A 25,846-nucleotide genomic window follows, 5' to 3' on the forward strand; every position below is an offset into this window, starting at 1 on the left:
TGGGAAAAACACAGACAGCATGACTTAAAGGGGCGATTCAACTCCAGCTCGCTGTTTAACCTTGCACCGTCCTGAGCATGCGAGGAGAAATCCAACTAATGTGCCCGCCACAATGCTGATTCCAACTTAGCACGGCGCTAACAGCCTCGCGGATGGCACTTTAGTCTGAGAATGCCGGTACTCAACTAAACACCCAGGTTAAGTCGCAAGAACCGGCATTTTCCAATTTAACTGCTTCCAGTCGTATAAACGTCGCAGTGAATTGAATAGCTCCGGGAGCTCCCTCCCAGGGCTATTCAACTACCGGTGAATTGAATCTCCCCCAAAGTGAGTAAAGTATTTCACTGAGAAAAGAATAAACACACAAAGTACCAGAAGATGTGCAGGGCAGACTCACGCAGTCCAACATCCTGAGAGCTCACAGAATCAAATAAGAACTTCAAGGCTTCAGGCCACTGATTATTGCCATCATCATCTGATAAGAGAGTGGTGAAATCTTAATGCAAGCCAAGTTATAAATAGGATAAAGAGAGCATAGGTTTGCATTGAGTGGTTACTGATATTCTATACGAGATTGGTATAAGAAGCAGCAGTTAGATCCACAAAACATAATCCATTAAATTAGGAAACCTATGAGATTTCTTGGCTTACAGTGAAATGCAGTAGAGATGAGATTCCCACAAAAAGGAAAGCAAAACTGAAAATACAGTTGCTATTCTTCAATAAACAGGAAAGTCCTGAAAAAGTGCAGTATTTATTTCAATTACATAAAATGTATCCGCACATATATTCTTGGCCTTACCAATTAAATTTCTAGCCAATTCTGCAACAATGTCACATATCTTTTTCCTCATATTGGACTGAGCTTCCAACTGAATGACAAGCAGTAGTTCACTTTTAATGGCATTCTGGACTTCAGTAGGGAGGGATGGATAGACTTCTTCAAAGGAGGATGACAGGAGTCGTCGCAATAGGACGGCTGCCATCTGTCTTGTCTGAAATATAACCCAAAATAAGGTTAGGCAGAGTAACTATAGAAAATACCACAAATCAGAATGAACATACTGGAGAAGTCTAAATCCAGTTGCGAATGACAGTCACGTAAATCTTAAATCCATCCATGTGTGTCATTGGTTGGGATTTTTTTTTCTTTTTGCAAAACAGTGAGCGAGAACTCACAGGGAGATGTAGCCGGTATCACGGAGCAGGAGATGAGCAGCAGCACATAGTGCACCCTTACCCGGTATCTCTCATGCTGTTTAGTAATCTCCCGGTAGGAGAGGGGGAGGCCGTGCCTGCATAGCTTGCCTATAGTGCAGGGAGTACCAGGATAGAGACAGTGTGGACTTGTGGAGAGAGGGGCCTATGTTGGGAACCTTTCTTTTGGTGGGAACAGCTTTGTGCAGTGATCTGTTGCTCATGGCACACACTGCTACCTCATGCCAGCGCACAGTAGGATTATTGCGCAAGTCATGCTTTCCCTGGGTGCCTGATGTTATCTGGGCGGTGCAAGCAAAATGCCAGGCAGTGCACCCATGAAAGGCCCTGGGGAGAATACTGCCTAGTGGATATAATCTCCTCTACCCTCTTGTCTTTGTGTCTCTCCTTGCTATCTTACTAGAAAAAAAAAAAAAAAAAAACTAGGGGGGGGGGGGGGGGGGGGGGGTTGCTTGGCGGCCATGGAGTCCTTAGAAGAAACAGAATTATCAGTTAGTATAATCTGCTGTTTTCCACTTCATCCCTCCATGGCAGCCTTTACTATGGGATGTACCCAAGTAGAATACAGGGAGGGCTATGGACTACAAGTGAAGACTTCAAGGTATGTAATTATGCCAACTTCTTTTCGGTGAGCTTCTTTGCAGGCACACTAAGAAAATCTTAACACTACTAAAGAAGAAGAAAAACAACAAACTTCAGTACTCTATCTAAAGACAAGATAAAATACAAAGGGGGAAGAGGCGTTCGGTTATACAACCAAAGGGGGCGGTTCGTTGAAATCGTATTCTCTCTTGGAATGGGTTGTCCCGGATTCATCGTCAACACCACTTCCCACCTTCCCCACCAAGGGCTTCATTTGGATCGGTCACGTAGAGGTGCGCTAAAACAAGTACTTTCCTATATAAGCCTTTCATTTCTTAAAGGAAGCTTGCAATATTTCAATATATTGGGATCTGGTTTTCTACATTTAAGACTTGATAACGGATCAGATTCAGTGGAGGTCTGATGTGGTTCTTTACAATTCTATATTACAAGAGACTATATCTTGTGTCACAGGCATGTCCTATCCCCTTTAAGTTCAATGTGGAATTGCAAGATGGACAATACCACTTAAATGGTTCAGCTTGACTGAAATTCAGCTTTAGATCCAGAAACAGTTGCTGATACAACAGGGGTTCCCAACCACTGTCCTTGAGGAACACTAAGAGTCCAGGTTTTAAGGTTGGCCATAGTTGAGCACGTGTCTTAAGTAGTACCTCCGTTATTTTGATTTAACCATCTGTGATCAAGCATGAATATCACAAACCTAAACTGTTAGTGTGCTTTGAGGACAGAGGTTGGGAAACACTGCTGTACAACAATGGGCTCAATTCAATGCGAAGTGAATACTGCCGGGAAGGAGCTCCCGGAGCTATTCAATTCAGCGCACTGTTAAGCCCAACTGAAGGCTTTCTTCTCGCAACTTACCTGGGGTGCGAGCAGAAATCCCCAAAAATAAGAGATATGGTAAGAACTTACCCTTGTTATCTCTATTTCTACGAAGTCCATATGGTTCCACAGGATACCTTGGGTATAGGCGACACAGCAGCAGCATCAGGCACCACAGAGTTAAAACTTTAGCCTCCCAGGATGCACTGGGGTCACTACTCTATACCCCGCCCCCCAGCCAAGGCCATCAGTTTTGTAACAAGCCATAGGCCGGAGGAGGAGAACAAAGAAAAGAGAGAAGAAAGTCTGGAACACAGAAGATACACCTTCTCACTAGTAGGAGACGGAAAAACCGGTGACCAGATTAAAGCCCATCTGCAGTACAGGTGCGACAGGGCGGGAGTCCTGTGGAACCCTATGGACTTCGTAGAAATAGAGTTAACAAGGGTAAGTTCTTACCATCTCTCTTATTTTCTACTTTAGGGTCCATAGGGTATCCACAGGATACCTTGGGGATGTCCCAAAGCAGTATCCTTTTAAGGGAGGGGACGCTCCTGCGTTGGAAGGAGAATCTGCCGCCTGAAGGAAGCATCCTGAGAGGCGAAGTCAGGAAATGCATAATACCTAAGGTATGGACAGAAGACCACGTGGCTGCCTTGCAAAGCTGAACAGCTGAGGCACCACGGCGAACTGCCCACGAAGGACCCACGGACCAAGTAGAGTGAGGATTACGAGAGGTTGGTCTAAGAAGGCCCTTATGAATGTAAGCCTGAGAAATGGCCATGCGAATCAATCCTGCCAAAAGTTTAGTGGCAGGTCAACCTATCCTATGGAAACCATAGAGGACAAAAAAGGGAGTCCGATTTCCTAAAGGAACTGGTACGGTCAACATAAATCCTTATAGCACATACCACATCCAAAGAGGCCTCACCAGCAGAGAGGACTGAGGAATTAAAGGCTGGTACTAGGATTTCCTAATTAAATGTGGAAACTAGATACCAACTTAGGTAGAAAAACAGGGTGAGTGCGAAGCCCTGCCCTGTCTTTATGAAAAATCAGAAAGGGAGGACTTGAGAAGCCCCAAATCTGACACCCTTCTGGCCGAAGTAATGGACAGAAGAAACAGTCTTAGCTGTAAGCCATTTGAAAGCCACTGAGCCCAGAGGTTTCAATGGCAGTCCTTGGAGAGCCCTCAGGACCACAGCCAAATCCCAAGGAGCCACTGGCGGGACGAAGGGAGGCTGAATACGAAGTACACCTTGCATCAAGGTGTAGACATTAGGAAGTGTAGCAATCCTACGCTGAAACTAGACTGACCGGGGAGAAAGTTGCACCTTCAGTGAGGTAAGGCGAAGACCGTGATCTAAGCCCGTTTGTAGGAAAGCGAAAACCCTGGATATCCTAAGGACCTGAGGTTCAGAACCTCTAGGACGACACCATTTAAAGAAAGTATGCCTCACCCGGTGGTAAATCCCAGCAGAAGTAGGTTTCCGAGCTATGAGCATGGTGTTAACAGAGCTGGAAAAAAAACCCTGGACCTTAAGAGGGCTGACTTAACAGCCATGTGGTCAAAGCCAGACGACCGAGGTCCGGGTGCTGGAAAGGACCCTGAGACAACAGGTCCGTATGCAGAGGCAACAATATAGGGGTGTCAACTGAGAGACCCAAAAGATCTGAGAACCAGTGCCGTATGGCCCACGCTGGAGCTATGAGCAGAAGCGTGTCACCTTCTTGCTTGAATTTGCGAGTAATTCGAGGAAGAAGGGAAAGCGGAGGGAACAGATACGCAAACCTGAAGGTCCACCTGGCTCACGGCACGTCCACCAGAAGAGCCCCTTCGTCTTCTGTGATTGAACCGTACACAGGCAGCTTGTTGTTGTGTCAGGAGGACATGAGGTCTTTTTCTGAAAAAAAAACCCATTTGTTCACCAGTTGGTGAAATACTTTCTGGTGAAGAGATCATTCCCCTGGATGCACGTCTTGACGGCTGAGAAAGTCTGCACCCCAGTTGAGGCCTCCTGGCATGAACATTGCCGAATTATGGCAGGGAGATTGGCCTCTGCCCAAGCTAGAATGCGGGACACTTCTGTCAGAACTGCCCGACTTCAGTTTCCCCCCCGGGCGGTCTATGCAAGTCATCGTGATGGCGTCGTCTGACTGTACCTGCACGGACAGTCCGTGGAAGACGTGTTATCTGCTGGAGAATTTTGAATACTGGCCGAAGTCCCAAGGGATTTATTGGAAATGCAGATTCTGTTGGCGTCCACCGTCCCTGAACGAAGTGTGGACCCGTCACTGCTTCCCAGCCCTGGAGACTGGCGCCCATCATTAGAAGGACCCAGTCCGCAGTTGAAAAGGGGCGCACCCTGTCTGGGGAGCAGTTAGTAGCCACCAGGCTAGAGACAGACGGACCACGGGGGAAAGCACAATCATCTGTGTTTTTAACCGATTGGGCAACCCATTCTATCCGTTGAGGATTAGCTGCAGCAGAGGTCTGGAGTGGAACTGGGCATATTCCACCAAGTCGAACATCGACACCATGGAACCCAGTAACCGCATTGTTGAGTGCACAGACACTTGTCGGCTGCGAAGGCAACGTCTGTAACGTAGAGATATTGTCCTTTGTCAAAAAGATCCCCTGGTGTTGAAAGACGAACAGGGCTCCGAAATGGAGCATCCTCAGTAAGGGACCCAGGTAGGACTTCTCTCAGTTTATCAGCTAGTCATAATTGTGCAGCACAGATATTGTTAGGTGCAGATGGCACTGAAGGATTTCTGGAAACCCTGCTAACATGAGGTAGTCCAGATAGGACAACAGGCGGACCCCCTGCATTCGAAGGTGGGCTGCCATAACCGCCATGAGTATGGTAAATACTCGAGGCGCAGTGGCCAGAGTAAAGGGCAGTGCCTGAACAGGAAATGGCGGCTTAACATCACAAACCCGAGGAATTGCTGTTGCGCCAAGATAATAGGTATATGAAGGTAGGCTTCACAAGTGTCCAGAGACACAATGAAATCCCTAGGTCCCATTGCCAATATAATGGAACAGAGGGTCTGTATCCTTAACCGAAGAACCTCAAGACTTGTCTAGGGACCTGAGGTTTTGGCCGGGAAAACCCATTGGGTTTGTGTACCAGAAAGAGAATCGAGTAATATCCCGTTCCCTGCTGGGATAACGAAACAGCTACTATAACTCCACCCCGGAGCATAGAGTGCAGCTCTTCTGGAGTTCCATGGCCTTAACAGATGGAAGATCTGTAGTGAAAAACCGGCTGGGATGCCTACGCCGAAATGAGAGGGCGTACCCCAGAGACCCCACTTCTCTGATCCAAGTGTCCATGGTAGTCAGATACCAGCACAAGGCAAACTGAAGAAGCCGGCCTCCCACTATGGGGTCCCCCAAGGGGAGGCCTTAGGCTGAAGGTTTATCATCCGACCTGGGAGTAGGAAGTCTTGTGCTCTAAGCCTGCTTGTTTGGCTTGGCAGATATTCTGGCTGTTGACTGCTGAGTAAAGGACTGCACTGTGGACTTACCCTGGGCCCCAGAGGCCCGAAAGGATGAAGCACCAGACCCGGATGGGATCGGAGCCGATGGCAGACACGCAGACTTAGCTGCTGCCAGAGTAGCCACAATGTTGTCCAATTCAGAGCCAAAAAGGAGCTGTCCATTAAAGGGCAAGCATTCCAAACCAATTTCGGAATCTGCATCCGCTTTCCAAGAGCGCAACCCTAGGAAGCGGCGAACTGCCACGGCTGGCGAGGAGATTCTGGAAACGGCTGCCTCATTAATATACGTGGCTGAGTCTCTGGGATTGCCTACCAACTTCGCCAGTTCAGGCGACGAGTCAGAGTCCATAGACAATTACAAATTATCAGCCCAGCGCTCCATGGCTGTGGACACCTAGCCCATGGCCATAGCCGTCTGGACGCCCCTCCAGCAAGGGAATAACTGGATTTTAGGCATATTTCCACCTAATGATCCGTGGCATGCTTTAAGGAGGCATGGAGGGCATGGTAACGTAGTACTCCACACTAGGCGTGTAACATGAGAATCCACTGTGGAGGAGTCTATTTAGTTTTGGCCACGGGGGGGTTGCCATCCTCAATAACCAAGACCGCACGGACAGCCCGTATAAGGTTTGGTATATATGTTTTTGACTTAGACTTCTGGTCTGAAAGGTCAAAAATTGTCAGTTATCAAATGTCATGACATCACCATCATGCAGAACATTGAGACACTACAGACCGCTTAGCAGACTGCAATGATGGCTCCCCATGTAACACGGCCGACAGGTTCTGTACCGAATTGGACCGTGAACACACACACGCAGGCTCATGCGAGACATAGGTGGGCGAGAGCAAGAGAGACTGGGAGCCACTCAGCATCCTGGGAAACCCCTATATGGGTGAGGACCCAACAGACTGCCGTGATAACCCCTATGAGGCAACGCAGGGGTTGTGGCCAGTTGACCCAAGCCCAACAAGGCCAGGGTGTTCCTGTACAGGCGCAGACACAGTAACTGGGCGTGATATTAGAAAACACACCCTGCATAAACTCCCAGTGTTACAATACCCTCCGCTATGAGTACATTACAAGTGGTACACTTTAGCAGTAGGGGAAAATCACGTTCACTCTCAGACATTATGAGTGTAACGGAGTGTATGTGACTTTCCTCACAAATAAATACTTTAATAGTGAAGCAATGACGACCCTGCAGCACCGCACCAGAAGGGCTTTAGCAGAGGAAAAACAGGGATAGAAAATATGGCTGACAGTCAGAAGTGAAAGTACAGGCAGACAGCGCTAACTTTAAGTCACATACAATGCAGAAATAACTTCCTGCACTACCAGCGCTGAGATCGACTACACAGACACAGAGCCTGGTAGGAAACAGCGCAGCATACACTGACCTTAACGTTGCTCGAAGGAGAGGTATGCAGGGGGACCCGGACCACACAGCCACCAGTCATCAGCGTACAGTAGCGCTTGCACATTGTTCATAAAATGGCGGCCGAGGAGCAGAGAGGAGGCGGGCCCCGGGGGAGGAATGCTGAACACAGCCCGCCAGACCGCTGTGGAGAGGCACTGTGCATTGGGGGAGGCGCCGGCTGTAAACAGGGAAGGCGCGCTCCCCTGGCATGCATTTAACCCCAGGGACAACGGACGTTTTCCGCTCAGTCGCGGGCCGCTGTCCCTGGGGCTTGTGGAAGCGCAGGTTAATACCTGGCTCCACTCGCAAGCCAGTCCCCAGGGAGCCCCCTGCCTGGGGACTGAGGACTGTCTTCCGGCGGGTCCCCTCCGCGGGACCCGCCGCTTACCTGGTCCCCTTAGATCCGGCCACAGTCCGGGTGGTCCAGGGTCACCGCTAGCCGTGACCCCAGACCCCCACCAGCATCCCTGGATCGGTACCGACATTCTGGTACTGGCGGGGTGAAGGAGCGACAGCATGGACGTCTGAAGAGACTGTCCATGCTGTACTGCTCTAGATGTGCAGCCACAGCTGCTTTTGGAAAGTCTTCAGGGGCTGTAACAGCCCCACTCTGCTACATGTGCGCCGACACCTGGCCGGGCACCGACAAAAACTGATGGCCTTGGCTGGGGGGCGGGGTATAGAGTAGGGACCCCAGTGCATCCTGGGAGGCTAAAGTTTTAACTCTGTGGTGCCCGATGTTTGTCTACATACATTAAATTAATTTATGTTTCATATACACCTTATACACAAAGCCTGAAGGTATTTTTATGCAATATATTTAATAAGTTTGTGCTTTAAACAAAGTTTGTGTACATTGAACCATCAAAAAGCAAAGGTTGCACTATCTCAGTCATGCAAAAAAAGGTCAGTATTTCGGAATATTTGGATATGGGAGACTCGACGTGTGTGTTAGAGATAGAGATTATATATATATATATATATATATATATATATATATATATATATATATATATATATATATATATATATATACACATACACCATAATGAGATATCCTGGGAATAGGACCCAAATATACACACAGAATGCATTTATGTGTTATATACACTTATACACACAGCCTGCTGGTACTTTTATATAATATTTTCAATAATTTTGTGGCTCAAACAAAGTTTGTGTACAGAAATGAAATTAATTTATGTTTCATATACACCTTATAGACACAGCCTGAAGGTAATTTTATACAATATTTTTAATAATTTGTGCCGTAGACAAAGTTTGTGTACATTGAACCATCAAAAATCAAATCTTTAATTATCTCAGTCATGCCAAAATTATTCCGTATTTCGGAATATTCTGTATTTCGGAATATTTGAATATGGGAGACTCAACCTGTACCATGTTTAAGGTGCGAGAACAGGCATTCTCCAACATAACAGTGTGCTGAATTGAATAGCTCCGGGAGCTCCTTCCCGGCGCTATTCAATTTGCGTTGAATTGAATTGAGCCCATTTAGTCTATTTATAGCATTTTCGAGGGGCATCAAAATACTCCTTATCTGCTTAACAGTAAGAATTATATTATCCATTTCATATGTCGCAATGGCACCCTACATATCTGTTCAGATGTGCTCAGCATAGTGCATGTTTAAGACTTACCTCTTCAGCAGCTGCTGCATTTCTTATTGCTTGCAGAAGGAAAGTGATCTTGGATGGGCCAGGGATGCTGTCATAGGTTTCCTGTAAAAGAAAAAACCATTAATATTTTATAAAGCAAAAAATATTAGTTACCATTTCACTAAAGATATTTTTTAAATAAAAAATTTAAACAAAACAAGGTAATAGGAAACAAACAAATATTATAAACACTATGGAGTAAATTCAATTATCTTTGCGGGGATGGAGCTGCCAGGTCAAGTGGCAGGAGCAATTCAATTTACCAGCGCTAAAGCTGGGAGTTGCACCATACCGCGACTAATGCCCAGGGCTTAGTTGCGATACACTGCATCTCCAGGCTGAAGTGCGGGGCGCTATGCAATTACCGCACACTAACACCGTGACTAACTACGAGGCACTAGTTAGCGTGGATTTCTGCTCGCACCTCTGGAGGGCGAGAGCAGAAATTACTGTGAGGGCAACTGAATAGCTCCAGGCATTTAACTTCGGGGGTAAAGCCCCACAAAGAATTTAATTGCCCCCTATAGTTGAACCAAAGCGTTACATTCTGAAGTTGATGAGGATTTACAGCAGAGTCTCCTTTTCAATTGACTTTCTGCACGTACTGAAAATTAGAATCTCACTGATGTACCCGGTTTACAGCCAAGGGGCATTCAACTTGAGGCGAAAAGCCGTTATCGGCGATTTATTTATTTATGGGAACAAAGTTTTAACCTAACGAAATTCGGGGGGGGTTCCCAAGTATGCGGCAGGTGCATTTTTGAAGAATTTTAAAAATACACTTTAGGGACTTAAAAATAGGCTTGCACCCATTTTCATGTACCCCAAATTTGATGAACCTAGGTTTTTTTTGTAAAAAAAAAAAAAAAAAAGCCTAAGTGCTCTTCTTCATCCCTTCTTCTCAGGCGGAAAAAAACACCTGCTGCGGCTATTTAAAAAATCCAAACTTACCTTCCGCAGGCCAAAACGGGGGTACCCGTAGTGATCCATGTCAGGACATCATTAGGGGGGGACCATGGATGATTTTCTGAAAAAGCCCTATTTTTTTCGGCTACTTACCTTCCGCCGGGTCCCGTTTTCGCTCCTTTCTATTTGAGTGCAGGGATAAAGCAGGCATGCGCCCGGATACTTTATCCCTGCAAAACCTCCAATGTGGAGCGAAAAAGTCCAGCACGGACTTTTCGCTTCAATACTGAATACGGGCCCAAGTCTGAAACAAGAAAGATTATTTCTGTCTGACTAAGTCTGTGGTTTTAACCACTTAACTGCCTAATATTTTTATAAAGGTCGCCAAAAACGTTTTTTTTTTAATCAAATTATGCATACAAGAGCTATTTAAACCTGATTCAATATGATTATTCAAAAAAATATTAAATAAAGTTTAAATAGCTATAATTTACATAATGTGATAATTTTAAACAAAGAATTAATTTTGTGGATAAAAACTATAAATAATTTTTAAGTTAAAAAAACCCTCTACTGTTAGCAGAGGGGACACATATATACATACACACACACACACTTAAGACTACCCAATCACTGTGACCAGCAGTGACGCCACAGTGATCGGGATGAATGCGGAAGCTACTTATACACCGGCGAATGCTCTTCTCTGCAGCTCTTCCACTGGCTGGAATAAACAGAGTCTACTCCTCTCTTCAGCCGCCAGGAACACAGCGCTCCTTTCACTATATTTCCCCACCAGCTGCAGAGAGGAGCAGCCGCCGGACATACACATGAGCACGGTGGCTCCTTTTACTACATTATCCCAACGGCTGCTTCGCTCTGCAGCCGCCGGGTGGGGGTGCCGCCTATCTGGCTGATCACTGTGCCCAGCAGTGATTGGCAGAGCCATGGGCTAGGAGCCATGGGAGCAGGGGGGCCGGCAGGTCCCTCTGAGACTGGCAGCTGCTGGGAGCTTAACTTCCAAAAGCCGCCCACAGGGCGTTTCTGGTCGCATCAGCCCAGTCTGGCATGGTCACATCTGATGTGACCATGCCAGGCAAGTGGTAAAGTGAAGACCATTACACACTTTACATGTGAGAAATTCACAATTCAAACATTACAGTATAAATAGAAAATACTAAGAAAGGAAAGCATTTCTACGATTAAGTACTATAAGATATTCAAAAACGATACAAAAACATTGCTTACTATCTTATATAACTTTTATAAAGATCTACTTTCATATACCTTTGGAGAACAACTGATGGCCACAGGGGGCTGCATGTATGTATATGTCAAAAGAGGAAAAAACAAAAAAGAAGTTTTATAAGCTACATAGAGGCTGACCAGACTTGGGAAATTCCTGTTTTTCATTGTGTGCCATCAGTGTGAATGGACTGATGCTGCTCATCTTTCTTGGAAAGGTATCTAATTTTTACCTCAGATTCTGTTGCTCTAGGTACAGTGCTAGCTCAAGGCTTGCTCTACTGTTGCACTTTGCACAGAACAAGCCCCGATGTGTACCGAAAGCCTTTCATTATAACCAACATGCAAGACAACAAAGACCAGGAACAGCCATATTGGTCAGGTGACTAACACATGAGGGAAAATACAATTGTTTTTGCACCCCCAGGATTTTTTATGCGCCGAAAGCTATTCAATGATTCATGAATGCATGATTTCTACTCGCACCCTCCTGAGGTGGAGCTCAGAAATAGACGAAAAGTTTACTTTGGATGTGCTAAGCAAGAGTTTAGATGGCCTATTTGCATGCAACAGGTTGGGTACGGGATGTCGCCGCTCAGGAACCCTGCGGTCAGATTCCCGACACCAGCATCCCAACTGGGTTAGGCTACAGACACCTGCAAGTGAGTACCCAATCCCTCCCCGCAGCCTAACGTCCCCCCCACCCTTCCCTGCATCCTACACCTAAACCTCCCCCTTAGTGCCTTACCCCAATACTTACCATCGGGATTGCGAGCAATGGCATCTTGACTGCTACTGATATCGTTATCGTTCACTCGTCCTTTAATATCATGTAGTGGATATGCACCTTAAATGTTTCACTGGGTTGTTAAGACAGACATTCTGTGTGGTCAGTAGCACATGCCTTAAGCTGGGTACACATACGATGTATCGTACAATAAATCGTTCCGGCGTTGATTGGAATTATATATATCGTACATGTCACGGACCTGCATGCCGACCCTCCAGATACACCAATCTGAGAATCGCCACCCGTGACTTTTACAGGTTACCTCAGCACATGTGGTTAACTAATCCTGGTAACTGCCACAAGCAGAAGAATATAATGCTAAAGCATAAGGTGAGCTTCTGCTCTCACCTGCATACACAATTATCAATACTTAGAAAAATAGGTAACATGAGCTATATGAGGCCTTGAACCATAAAAACAGATCCACAACTAGAATGAATGTTTAATGCAAGAATATCTTCAAAGCTTATGTACAAAAATTACAAAGAATATAATAAATGTTAAAAAGAATCACACCATTACTTACAAGTTCCAGAAAAGCAAATAAAATAATAAAAGTGAGAAACAAACCATCGGATCATGTTGGAGTAAATGGTTCTGGGATGAGGGCTTCTCAATGATGAATTAGGGATCATCTGTATCCTTCGATAGCCTCATGCAGAATGAACAATGGGTCTGGGTTGACTCATATTTATGCTTACTCTCCAGGCACCCCCCTCACCCCCTTCCTGGGGGTGGTTTTAACCCTTTTCAGCTCAGAGTGGATTGTCCAATTGGCTGAAGCTCAGGGTTTCTTTAATAACACATTCAGCTCTCTTTGGGAAGTTTGGGAAGCAGGCTGGGGTCTATACACGTGCCCTGCGACTAGGTGAAGAAATTCACACCTCCTGAGACCGAGTGTAATCACTGTTCCCAAACAGAACACAGGGCTCTTAATGACTGTTTCAGCAAGGGCCTCTCAGCAGGGAATATCCTTGCCTTTGATCAGCATCTCAAAACAGAATAAACAACTTGTTCATGCAAGTGTCTGACTGCTCGTTCCAGATGACATACCTCCTGAGCAGTTATGATACATTAATCATCCTTGTAGATAATATTTTAGGCATGAGTGTGTCCCCATCATTACACCTCCCCCCTTTGGTAGACACTAGAATAGTGGCTACCTAAAGGCGCAACTCTGGTGGCGTTATGGGCTGCTGTTCAATCCAACCACATACCTCCCCAGCAGTTACTTACAGACTTTTCATTTGTGATAGTTAGAAAAGACAGTATTCCTACAAAAAAACAGATATTGCATACAAGTTAAACAGTACAACTGGCTAATATGCCCATTCCAGTACGAAATGGGCTTCACCGCTACAGTACACAACGTATAGTGTCTACGCAGATCCGTTCATCGCATTGTCCTATCAGCTCTTCTGCACGGGAGATGGGACAATGCGATGAACGATGCAGTGCTGTTACATGCTCTGTAATACACCAGATCGTGCAGGTGTGTACAGCATGTGCAATGTATCGTTACATCGCTGGGATTGCACCATTGTACAGTGCGTAAGAAACGTTACTTTCAAAATGCTACAGTATATCGACTGAATGGCTTAGTGAAAAGTGTTTCAGGTTTTTAACACTTGATGCAAAATGGGTCAAGAAGCAAAACATTTCAGCAAATGCTGATATACTTATTTATTATCACGCTGACACAATTTGTATATAATCACTGTGTTGCCAAACCCTGCTTCTTCTAATACACCAATGTGTGTTCTACACAGGTGGACACTGATGTGCCTCACCTAAACACAACAAACGTCATCAGTTGTCTTCACCATTACACTTTAATTATCTAAATATGGTTTACTATTAATGCACAATCCTTTGTGAACTTTGGGGGGAATTTAATTAAATGCAATGGTGAATTGCGCAGTGAATGAGTGCCCGGAGCTATTCAATTGGCCATGCTGTAAACCTCCAACTAGAAAAGGGTTCGACAAATCCCAGGGGCCAGGTCGCCACGGCTACCAGATTTTGCTGCCTGGCTACTAGATTTTGCAGTGAGGGAGGAAGCAGATCCTCAAAAGCTCCGGCAGAGATTCGTGTCTATAGTATTGCAGTGTTCATAGCATGCACAGGAGTGCATGTGCTGAGTCGCCTGCGGTGGACTGCTGTGCCTCTGTCGGTCCCGGCCTGCGCCGACGGCTCCTCCATCCTGGCCTGCTCTGATCCCTGCTGTCTGCCCCAGTTTACGCTGATCCTCCTGTATGTCCCGGCTGTCTACTGTCTCCTATCTCCGGCTGCATAGAGCTTTCCGGTAGTAGGGTCTATGCATGGCCAGGGATAGCGGAGCGGCTTCAGAGGGACAGTGGTGTGACCACGAGGGGAGGTGGGTTTTGTTGTACTTTCTGGCACCATTATTTTACGTGAAATGTGGTCCGTTATTACTGGAGGGTTGGGGGGGGGGGAGGGGCTGTGCAGAGCAGTGAGGGGGCCTCCATTTTACTGTATCCATTCAACTGTGACCATTTTGTGGACTAGTATAGTGTGTATAACAGTTGCATAACACACAGAGCTGTGCTCCTCACTCACTCCTGTAGCTTTTTTGGGGGGACTGTGGTCTGGCTCCTACACTTGCATCCTGGGTCTTTAGATTTTAGAAAACTTTGTCAAGCCCTGAACTAGATGATTCTGCTTGCACCCTCCATATGAACAGGACCATCATTTATCAACAGTCCCTACCCCAGTGGAGCTTAAAATCTTTATTCCCTACCATAGTACATACATACTAGGGTACATTTTGTTGGGAGCCAATTAACCTACCAGTGTGTGTGTGTATATATATATATATATATATATATATATATATGAGAGGAAACAGGATTACCCAGAGGAAACAAGCACGGGGAGAATATGCAAACTCCACGCAGTTATGGCCATTGTGGGAATTCGACCCAAGACCTCAGTGCTGTAATGCGGGCCCATACATCAGTGCCACGATTCCCCAATTCTAATCTGCGGACATCAATGATCTTTCCGGGAATTGGAGAAATTCAACATGTTAAAAATGTCTGACTTGGCGATTCAGGCCATTTTCGGGTTGGAATGGAGATTGTACAACATGTTGAATTTCCCCGATAACAGGAAATTGGGGCAATTCATTGCAGATGTATGGGCCCCTTAAATCAGTAATGCTAACCAATACAACCGCAGTGCACAAAGGTTATTCAAGTTATTTATACATATAGATATTGTATCTATTAAAGCAGGGCTCAACAAATCCTGGTCGCCAGGGCAACCAAGTTTTCAGACCTGGCGACTGGATTTTGCAAAGCCGTGCTGGGATCAAGTGGCTGATCCCAGCATCGGCACAGCTGTAGGCAAAGGAGATGCGGCCTCTGCGGGACACATCCCTGGCCTACGTTGGGATGCAGTTTATGCTCCTAGTGCCGAGTAAGCAGAAGCGGCTGGTACCTGGTGAAGGGACAGTCTGGTCCCTTCCACCATCACTAGCGGTAAAGTGGTGGCGGGCAGGACTTGGCTCCAGGTGCAGGCTTACTGTAGCTCGTCACCCGGTAGCCTTGATACAGCAGCGGGTGTTTGACTGTGGCCGTGAGCCGAACATGGCTCGTGGCTCAGCAGCCAATAGGAGGCAGACGCGACGAGCCAATCCCGGCTCGCCGCGTCATAGCACTGCCCACTCGCGGCGTCTGCTGAGCGGGAAAGAGCAGTTTGGCGGCGTTGAGGGTAGACGAGACCTCCCGAAGGAGAGAAGCGTTCCGGCGGAAGAGGCCAGAAGACGCCGTGAACAAGAGAGAAAACAGTAGGCGGCGGCTGAAAGAAGAGGCGGCGCTGCTGGCCAGCAGCAGAAGAATGCGGCAGAGTACCGGAGAGGACCGCAGGGGTGGAAAGTGAAAGAGCTAACGAAGCTCCCCTCGCAGCCTCTTCCACCGTAGCAGGTAGGCCCTCTGTGGCCTACTATTAACCCCTCCCTAGACCACCAGGGTTGTCGGGCACTAGGCCCATGGGGTAAATCAGGCAATAGGCCTGTGTGCATATAGGCAGACTCAAGGCCTGGGCTACATTAGGCCCAATATAAGGTATCTCCCCCCAAAATAGGTGCGAGTGCATTAGGCCCAGGTCACTGAAAGGCAAATAGGTGGGCCATCCCAAGCAAGGGGGGTAGTGTATACAAGGTTTTGGTTTGGGACGATGGTCTGACTCCTATATTTTTAAGCTGGCTGCTAGATTTGAGAAATATTTGTCGAGCTCTGTAATAAAGTCATTTGAACTGGCCAAATACAAAGTGAAGTAGAAAAAGCATTGGCAATTTGCATTATGTTCACTTTTCTTTACGTTGCAATGTTCGGTTACTTGCACATTTACAAATAAAGGCTAAAATATGAGAAGCAAACAATCCAAATGATGCTCTTATAAATGTATAGATAAACTAACTGTAAGAACATTATTGCAGGAATTTAGTTCAGAGCAATGACCATGAAGTGCCTCTGGAAAACTCAGGTAAAGGCACTTCGCAACCAGTATCTTAGCTAACTTACTCACACCGCATAGTAGCAGATTCAATACAAAGCAAAGTGCCACCAAACATTGCTGGAATGCCTGGCTGTGCACACATCAGCCAATTACGGTAGTGAAAACAGCGCAGATATTTCCACGTATATCTTTGCGAGGGAGAACTTGCAATGTTGGACGTAATTTACCAAAACAGCACATCGCGACCTTCACGCAGAATTGTTCTCCCGGCGCTTTATTACTCGTCTGTCCGCCTGGCAAAATTCACATGCCGCCCGGCACTATGGCACAACCTAAAGCCACACTGCACTGACATTTGTGTCCAGTCAGTATTTGTTACTGGGCTTTCTGTGTAGCAAGTAATACCCCTTTCAGACATACGACCCGGGAAATTTCCTGCTCAGAGACCCTCCTTCCACACTACAGCTTCTACCCAGGAAATTCCCAGGTAGATCCCTTTCAGACATAAGCAGGGTTTTTAGTTTTTAATATTACCTGCCTCTCCTCTGCCCTTCCTAGCCTGTCCCCTCTCCGGCTGCCGCTGATGTTGTCATCATGCAGCCGACCAATCACTACAGGCATTTTATTTTATTAAATTTAAATGTGCCCTGGTGGTCCAGCGGAAATGCGGGCGGCCCGCTGTTGCAGAGACCTGCCGGCGGGTGTCCCCGGCATCCGTCGCTGACGGGGGTGAGCAGCAGCGCTGAGCATCCTATAGGACGCTCTGCGCTGCCAAATCAATGTAAAAACGGCTTGGTGCAGCCCAAAAGTAGTAAATTCCCTGGTAGCACCATTCAGACATAAGCAGGGTAATTTGCCAGGACTTAAGTCCCGGGAAATTCCCTGGTCGATTGAAGGGTCGGCTACCCGGGAATGTGTTCCCGGGTTGTACCTTTCAGACATACGTGGCAACCCGGGAATTTGGCTGAGGCAGGCCAAATTCCCGGGATTCTCGGTATGTCTGAAAGGGGTATAAGTAGGGCAGTATCTGGGCTGACTATCAGTCCAGATAGCAAGTGAGGCAGTTTCTGGGCAGTGCTACCATCTGTACCCAGATGGGAAGTGGGGCAGTATCTGATCAGCTCTTAAAAAATGTATGTGTATCCAAAAAAGGAAAGTGGTCATCTCTTAGGATTTTCTACTATGAAACTAATTAAAACCTGTTTAAGGAATCACATGAAGCAGAGCACACTAAATAATCTGATGCGAATTTCACTACAGGGACCAGATCCTACAGATTTTGATTATGAAAAAGCCGCAGACAACTGGGCTAAGAAGAAAATATATAAAATTCTAATTTAGCGTTTAAATTAGAGATGAGCGGGTCCGGTTCTCTGAGAACCGAATCCACCCGAATATAGGGGATCCGAGTACACCTTGGGTTTTCCCGCCTAACTCGGAATCCAAAACTTCATCATCCTGCTGTCTGATTCTCACGGGTTTTGGATTCTATAAAGGTCCCGGAGATCGGCGCCATTTTCACTCCGGCTGTGGATAGTGTAAAGAGAATAGACGTGTTCTGTGCTGCTCTGTCTGTTCAAGGGTGCAGTGTTGTCGAGCTGGGGCTGCAGTACATAAAAGGTGGGGTGCTGCTGTGTCACTGTTGTCTTGTCAATTAAGGGGCTGCAGTACATAAAGGGCTGCTGCTTTGTTGTCCTGTCCATCAAGGGACTATGGCTGTAGTACATAAAGTGGAGATGTGTCGTCCAGGGGTTCTCTTCCCCAGTGTAATAAAAATAAAAAAAAGTTAATTAAAATTAATAATTATCATTCCACAAAACAAAGTTTTTTGAGTGCACGCTAGTATTGTTCGCTGGCAGTGCCGGCCAGTCCGCAGTTTATCATCCACGTATTGTGACACTATAAAATCGTAGTGCAGTGTTAGTCTTATAAAAAATCTTGATATACTGATAGCGCAGTGTTTTACTCATAAAAAATCTTGTGACACTAAGTGGTAGCACAGAATGTTATTTACTTACTCAAAAAATAGTGACACTGTAGGTCATTGATGCTGCAGTGTAATATTTAAAACTGGTACAAATTGACTTGTGTGCTGTACGCCACTTCATTCGTGTTTGTGGATATGGATAACGATCAGTTGAGAGGAGAGCAGGAACCACATACTGATGCAGGAGCTGCTGTCAGTGCCACCAATCATGACGATACTAGTCCGTCTACATCTATTAAAGCCGATGCCCAAGGGCATATAGGGCTTAAGTCGGGGCATCTAAAATCAAAGTACCAATCTTTTTACAGTGGTAAAGAAAAACCATCAAAGGGAAAGTTAGCTGCAGAAATACATAAAATTGGCAATATGCCTTTCACCACATGAAGTGGCAAGGAAAGGCTAAGGCCTTTATTTATGACTGGAGGTTCCACCTCTTATGATGACTTAAGCACAAGTGAACATGCGGACATAGAATCGAGGATTCTTCTGTGGCAGTGCACCAGGATAAGGAGTATATATGTGTAGCTGACTGATGAGGATGTTGATGTTTGTGTAAATCAGGCACCAGCGGAAGAAACAGTAGTTGCCCATGATAAGGAAAAGCCCATTGTCATGTCTGGACATAAGAAAAAAAAAAAATTCCCCTTCTTATGTGTGGAATTATTTCTACCCAAATCATCAATCAACCCATCTGTACCCTTTGTAAAGCCAGAATAAGTAGGAGGTAGGAACCTTAACAATCTAGGAACCACCTCTGTTACATCATCTGCAGCGAATCCATCAAAAAAGTTCTCAAAATTCATAAACTTTGGCTAAAATAGTACCAAAAAGCAGTCCAGTGTCAGCTAGCTGCCTTCTCTCTGCTAGATCCAAGCACCTGCCATCTTCACCACCAACACCTTCATCAACAATATAATCAATCATGAAGCAATTAGTTTGTTTGGGCCTCCAGAAGACAAGCTACCAATGGGCAGCTCACATTGCTGGCAATGATCTCTACGTGCACAAACTGGCTTTAAAGAGGCAAGATGCTGTTGCCATTATCATCCATTGCCTCCTCATCTTTCTTCACAATATTAATTTGTCCCCGCTGGAATCCACCATTACAGCTGCCTGTAATTTTTAGACGTAATTGGCGGTAAAGGTCTTCCTCGTGGAATTTGTAGTTCATTTTAATGAATATCATATTTACCACATTTTGAGGAAGTAGCCCCTACACTGATTGCTGACAAGGTTCCCAGCGGTGCTGAAAACTCTTTCGGAGTACACACTGGAGGGTGGGCAGCTCTAGTAAAGCAAAGCCAGTTTGTGCAAGGGCCTCTAAATTGCCTTTTTTTTCTGCTAGTAGTCAAAAGGACTGTCTGACATGCCTATTTGGACGCCATCATTAAAAATAGTCCTCAATCATTCTTTGAATAGTGACCGTATCAGATGGAGTCACGGTAGAGGTCTCATTAATTTAATTATAGGCAATTCTTTTAGACCCGACCAGATGCCAAAACTTGGTTGATTTGACCCACCTGCATCACCAGTGGGTCTTTTGTGAAAGTTTAGTTTTTCCTTGTCAGCCTTACTTGCTGGAGAAACTGAAGGAGGAGCCATCGCTGCATCACGTGCCGCTTGAACTGACAATTTTCTTACCAACAGGTCTTTGCATCTCTTCAGATCTGTGTCCGCTGAGAAGACACGACATATGACTTAAACCTAGGATAGTGCACGGTCGCCAAAATGTATTGATCCAATTGGAAGGTCCTGACAACCCTTGGTTCCTGGTGAAGCGAATGAAGGACTTGATCTACAAGTCCAACGTATTTTGCAGAATCACTTCATTTCAGCTCCTCCTTCAGTTTCTCAAGTTGCATTACCTGACTCAGGCTGGCAGTAATTGAAATCACTTCACAGGTGACTACTTCAAAGTGTTTCAGAACTTTGTACAACACAAAGTATTTTCCACTAAGCTTGAGTAGGGTGCATTCCCCCTCTTCCTAGGTCATAGTTCGCTGTGTAGCTTTGGATGGCTTTTTGCTGTTCCTCCATCCGCTGAAGCATATAAAAGGGTGGAGTTCCACCTTGTAACTGCAATAAATGTTGAAGACAAATTCAACATTTATTGCAGGTGCTGCAATTCTCTAGATGCGCTTGCTGAATGGCGAAAACGTCCTGAAATTTTACATGCCAGAGAGAGCATCTCCTACACGGTCCTGTCATGTTTAAAAAAAAATAAAAAATTGCAGCACTAAGTTGATTGCGTGAAAACATAGGAAATGTTGGAATTCACCCAGCTGTAATGCTTTCACAATATTGGTGGTGTTGTCAGAAATTACGATACCTGAGGAGAGTCCAAGCGGGGTAAGCCATTTTATAATTACTTCCCTGAGTTTTTCTAAAAGGTTGTCAGCGGTATGCCTCTTAGTGAAACCGGTGATACACAGAGTAGCCTGCCTCTGAATGAGCTGCTGTTGCTGAAGGCAATACACCCACCCAGTGTGCTGTTAGACATGTAATCTTGCGTTTGCTCTGTTCCGCTTGTCCACATGTCTGTGGTTAAACAGACAGTGGGTACAACGGCATTTTGCAGGACACTTTTTACCGTCCCTGTACAGGATGGAAATGTATTTTCTAGTGCAGTGGAATCTAGATGGGATTTGGGAGCAGGGACACAGGACCTCAATTAACTGTCTAAAACCTACAAAATTATTGGTGGATATTGGACGCACATCTTATACCAGCATAGATGATATGGCGTCAGTGATCCGCTGTGCAACTGGGTGACTGCTGTCATACTTGCTCTCCTGGCAAAGGATTAACAGTCAATTGTTTTTCTATACTACCGGGATGAAAATCCTAGGGCAAGGACTGATGTGAATTATTTAATATTTTTTGTAAATGCCTCCTCCCTTCTCATAAATTTACTACTAATGAACCCTTCAACTACATACATACTCCAACTCCCTCAGGCCTCTTGAATAATAAAAACATTTGTTTCCTGATGTGCCGTGTTCGAAGAACTGCCACAGCCGCTGAAATCTTCTACATTCGGTTGCAGAATGCCAAATGTCTAGAAATCACATAAGGTGCGTAAAGCAGGCTGAGGTAAACTGAGGCACACCACCTGTTGATAAAACTTCCAGTAGGCACAGCAAACATCACAGATGCTGGGAGTTCTAGTTCAGCTGGAGAGCTACAGGCTGCTTTCCTTTATGTAAACAGCAAGTCTTGGTCCCATTATCCCTAACAACTTCCCTGAGCACAAAATAAACGTCTGTTTACAGTGTGTACTAGCAGCACCTCCACAAGTAAGGCAACCGCATTTCTATTAGTTGTATAAAAAACCTCCTCCAGATCAAAGATGTCTTTTATGAACTGAAGAACTTGTTCCTACATTGATCCTCCCTAAAAAGTTTTTAAGAACCAAAACATTAAATTAAAAACTAATGAATCCTTCCGTCCTTTCCCTGACTTTAGGCCTTAAACATATTCAAACTTCCTCGGGCTCTGACCTAGTTCTTGATTAATGAAAACATTCTTGGTTTTTAAACTTCCTATGGGGTCGTATAGTTATCCGGTCTACCACTGCAGTACCACTCTGCCATTTTGGAAGCTGAACTTCCACATGTTGGTGCCGCCCACTGCTGTTGCTTCGCTTAGTCAGCCAGCTAGTTGGATGCAACCTTTTGGCCAAGGATGGATGAAATCAAATTGTGAGGTGGTCAAAATTGACTGGAAACAAGTGGAAATTAATATTTATAATACTGTAGAAACAAAAACAGGCCCAAATTCTGTGATTTTAGCTGTTCTTATGATTTTTTTTAAAAATACAGATCCAAAACAAACACGGAAAGGCAGTTTTGCCAAAACCAAATTCAGTACCAAAACACGAAGGGGATACAGATCCAAAACACAGGGGTCAGCGCACATCCCTAGTTTAAATCAATAGGTCAATATTTCAACATTTCATTATTGCAAAAAAAAACCCACTCGGCTGGCAAAATTATCTGGAGAGAAGACTGGAATTGAATTCTTCCCATAGTGGCACAAGACAAAATTAGTGAAGATTCCGTATTGTAATAAACGGTAATGTGCGCTGCCAGTTATGGTGCTCACCAGCTGCACATCACACTAGGCAATTCAATTCAGTGCGCGGTTTGGTCCGACTAAAGGATTTTTTCTCGCACCCTCCTTAGGGTGCGAGGAGAAACCCGAAAAAAAGGGCCGGCAGCACGGCGCTAACAGCCTCGCGGCCGGCACTTTAGTTGGAGAATGCCAGTTCTTGCGACTAGACACGCAGGTTAAGTCGCGAGCACAGTCATTCTCCGACTTAACTGCTAACTGTCGGACCAAACAGCGTGCGAAATTGAATCGAGCCCACTGTTTGAAGTGACCTTTGTTAATTTTCCAGAACTCTTGAAAGTTTTAGCACTAGGGCAACAAAAAGGCATGACAAATATAAAGACAGTAGAAACATACAAAGGTTTGAGCTTAAAACAAAATAAAGTCGACATGGGGCAAAGATTTTTTTTTTTTTTTTTACACAATACCTTTTTCTGGCTATAAATAGTTCTGCAGAATATGTAGAACTAAGCTGTGAGCCTTATGATTTACACATGCCTGACTAAATCACAGTACAGCAGTTGGTCAAACGTGATAAAGTGGTGGCACTAAACTTAAGGTACGTACACAACGATTTTTTTAAACGATTTAACTATAACGACGTCATTACTGTTCAAAAAATCGTTCAGTGTAAAACGATAAACGATTATCGTTCATGCGCGTTCACGTTTGTCGATTGTAGTTCAGTCAGACTGGCCAACTGAACGATTTTCAATAGAAGTTGCAACATTTTTCCTTCAACACAGAAAATCGTTTATTATGTAAAGTAAAACCAACTACTTTGTAAAACGATTTTCGTTCACTTTTTCAAGGGAAAAACTGAACAAAAATCGTTCATTACTTACATCATTGTGTGTGTACGCACCTTTAGGGTTAACCACAACATGCATACACAGTACATACATATGGCAGTATTCATACAACGAAAAAAAGGAAATGGTCAGAAACAATTAGCCTTTTTTTGACAGACATTTGCGCTGTTCCTTTGTAAGGTACCATACCAGCATTTGCTTGTATAGGGTAATGCCCCTGCCTCTACTTGGGGGGGGGGGGGGATTCAATTCAGCGTGATGGATGTGATGTGCCTTTCAGAAACGGCACATTGAGCTGGCAACGCATTTTACTTCGCATCCCATAGAAGTTGCAAACGATTTTGTTTAAAGTAGCAGAATAAGAGAATGGCACAGGTCACTCGTGTAGGATCTCTGTCTTTTGCCCATATTTTTTTCCTGAATTCTGCACCTTAATGTGATAATAGTGTACCAAGTCACTGATAAAGGGCGATTTCATTGTTTATCGATCCCATCTAATGTAACCGAGAGCTATTCTATTGTGTGTCTGCGACCATCCCCGCACTGATCATGAATGACGAGTTCTCGGGCCCTAATGCACAGGACTAGCCGTGTTAAGCGGTTTCTCCCGTGCAGTGCACTTACAACCAGCCCCAAAGTGCAACTTTATGAAGATTTCTACTCACTCCACAGAAGGGTGCGAGCAGAAATCTGCAATAAGCCTCGGTGCTGGTTGCCCAAAACAATTGAACAGCTACCGGTCACTTTAGATGGGAGTGATAAACAATTGAATCGCCCCCATAGTGTACTAAGTGCTTGCAAGGGTATTGATATAAAGTAGCAGATAAAGGCACAACTAAATTGCAGGGTTTAACCATTATATACGGCTAAACCCAGGTCTAATAGGATAGGGTGATAGTTAACTAGAGCCCAGAACTATTGAACTGCAAAACTGGGTGCTAATTATCTCCACCCATGCAACATTTGAATTGCCCCCCAAAAGATTGAAAGCCTCATTAACAATTTTAGAATTGGATTCCAAGAAAGCTGTAGTAAAAAGTTGTGCAACCTACTTTACAGCTAATCTAATCCACTCTTTACTTGTCATCACTGTGGTACCAGTTTAGCCTCATAAGTACACTCAAAAAAGACAAGTTAAAAGTACACCATTAAATGCATGTAGCAATAGATCATGTACAGCCAGCTGCAGATAACAATGGGAGTGACTGAATGACTGGATTTCTGTTGTGTATGGTCACAAGAAAAGAAGTGCTGAAGTGTGCGGGGCAGGGATGCCGGGGATAACACCAGCAGCCAATGGGCACGTCCTGGGATACAGACACTGGAGTCAGCTCCATACAGCAGTGATCCCCTGCATGCCGCACAGTAAGGACTCCCTGCTGAGGTGGGATTAGGAGTAACAAAGCCACAGGAGCTGCTGGTGGAAAGTTTTAGCTGGGTATAGATACAGTGTGCATCATACACAGCACAGGCACGGAGCACACCACACACATGCTCCTTGGACCTATGTTCACAGCAATAGTGGCAATGATGAGACAGTGAGTTCAACACACACACACACACACACAGGCGGCACCTGTGCCCATGATGTGGACACAGTCACACACTGACTGGGGAGGTCTCTATATACCCGGCACAGGGCGGCAGCGGCCGGATAAGTTACGGGGTGCATACTGTGCTGCACAGTGCAGAGGAGCCGGCGCCATGTGTACGTGGGGTGACTGTGGGGAGAGCTCTCACACGTGGGCCGCGGCCAGGACAGCGAGAGATGCAGCCGGTCACAGTAGACGCCTCCCAGCGACACAGCCAGCGTCTCCCCCCTCCGCTCACCTCGGCCTGTTTCCTGGCGCCGTTGTCGGGGCTCAGCAGGCTGCTGAGGAGCAGGTAGAAGTGCTGTTGATCGGCCGCCATGTCCGCAGCGCCTCCACCACACGCCGCGCTGGGAGAGAGAGAGGGCGCGAGACCGAGCGCGGGCCGGAGGGCGGCCTGAGGGGGCGGGGCCAGAGAGGGGTTTTGGTTGGCGCGCGCGCGCTCTGACCTCACACGTCCCGCGCGCTGGAGATTCCCCGGAAGCCTATTGGACCACGGTCGTTGGGGAGGAGGAACTGCTTTGAGTGGAAACCGGTAGCAGGCCGGTGACGCAGCGAGGAGGGTGCTCGAGGAAGACCGCTGATTGGCCAGTCGAGCAGCAGCTGATAGACATAGGGTGTGTATAGAAGAAGAGCTCTCAGACGGTGACGTCTCTTACTGGGAAGGGG

General features: G+C 45.8%; 1 protein-coding gene across 1 annotated transcript in view; it reads right to left on the bottom strand.

Annotated features, from left to right (window-relative positions):
• IPO5 (importin 5) overlaps positions 1 to 25,643 on the bottom strand; it is a 98,425-nt gene extending 72,782 nt beyond the window's left edge. The window contains exons 1-4 of the mRNA XM_088458816.1: positions 25,419 to 25,643; positions 9,239 to 9,319; positions 803 to 995; positions 373 to 475 (exon numbers count right to left, since the gene is read on the bottom strand). Of these exons, the coding sequence (XP_088314942.1) occupies positions 373 to 475; positions 803 to 995; positions 9,239 to 9,319; positions 25,419 to 25,499 (458 nt within the window). The 5' untranslated portion in view covers positions 25,500 to 25,643. The remainder of the gene's footprint in view (positions 1 to 372; positions 476 to 802; positions 996 to 9,238; positions 9,320 to 25,418) is intronic.
• Positions 25,644 to 25,846: the final 203 nt, after the last annotated feature.

The sequence above is a fragment of the Taudactylus pleione genome, unplaced genomic scaffold, assembly GCF_031769625.1.
Source record: "Taudactylus pleione unplaced genomic scaffold, aTauple2 ptg000041l, whole genome shotgun sequence".
NCBI classification, from domain to species: Eukaryota; Metazoa; Chordata; class Amphibia; order Anura; family Myobatrachidae; genus Taudactylus; species Taudactylus pleione.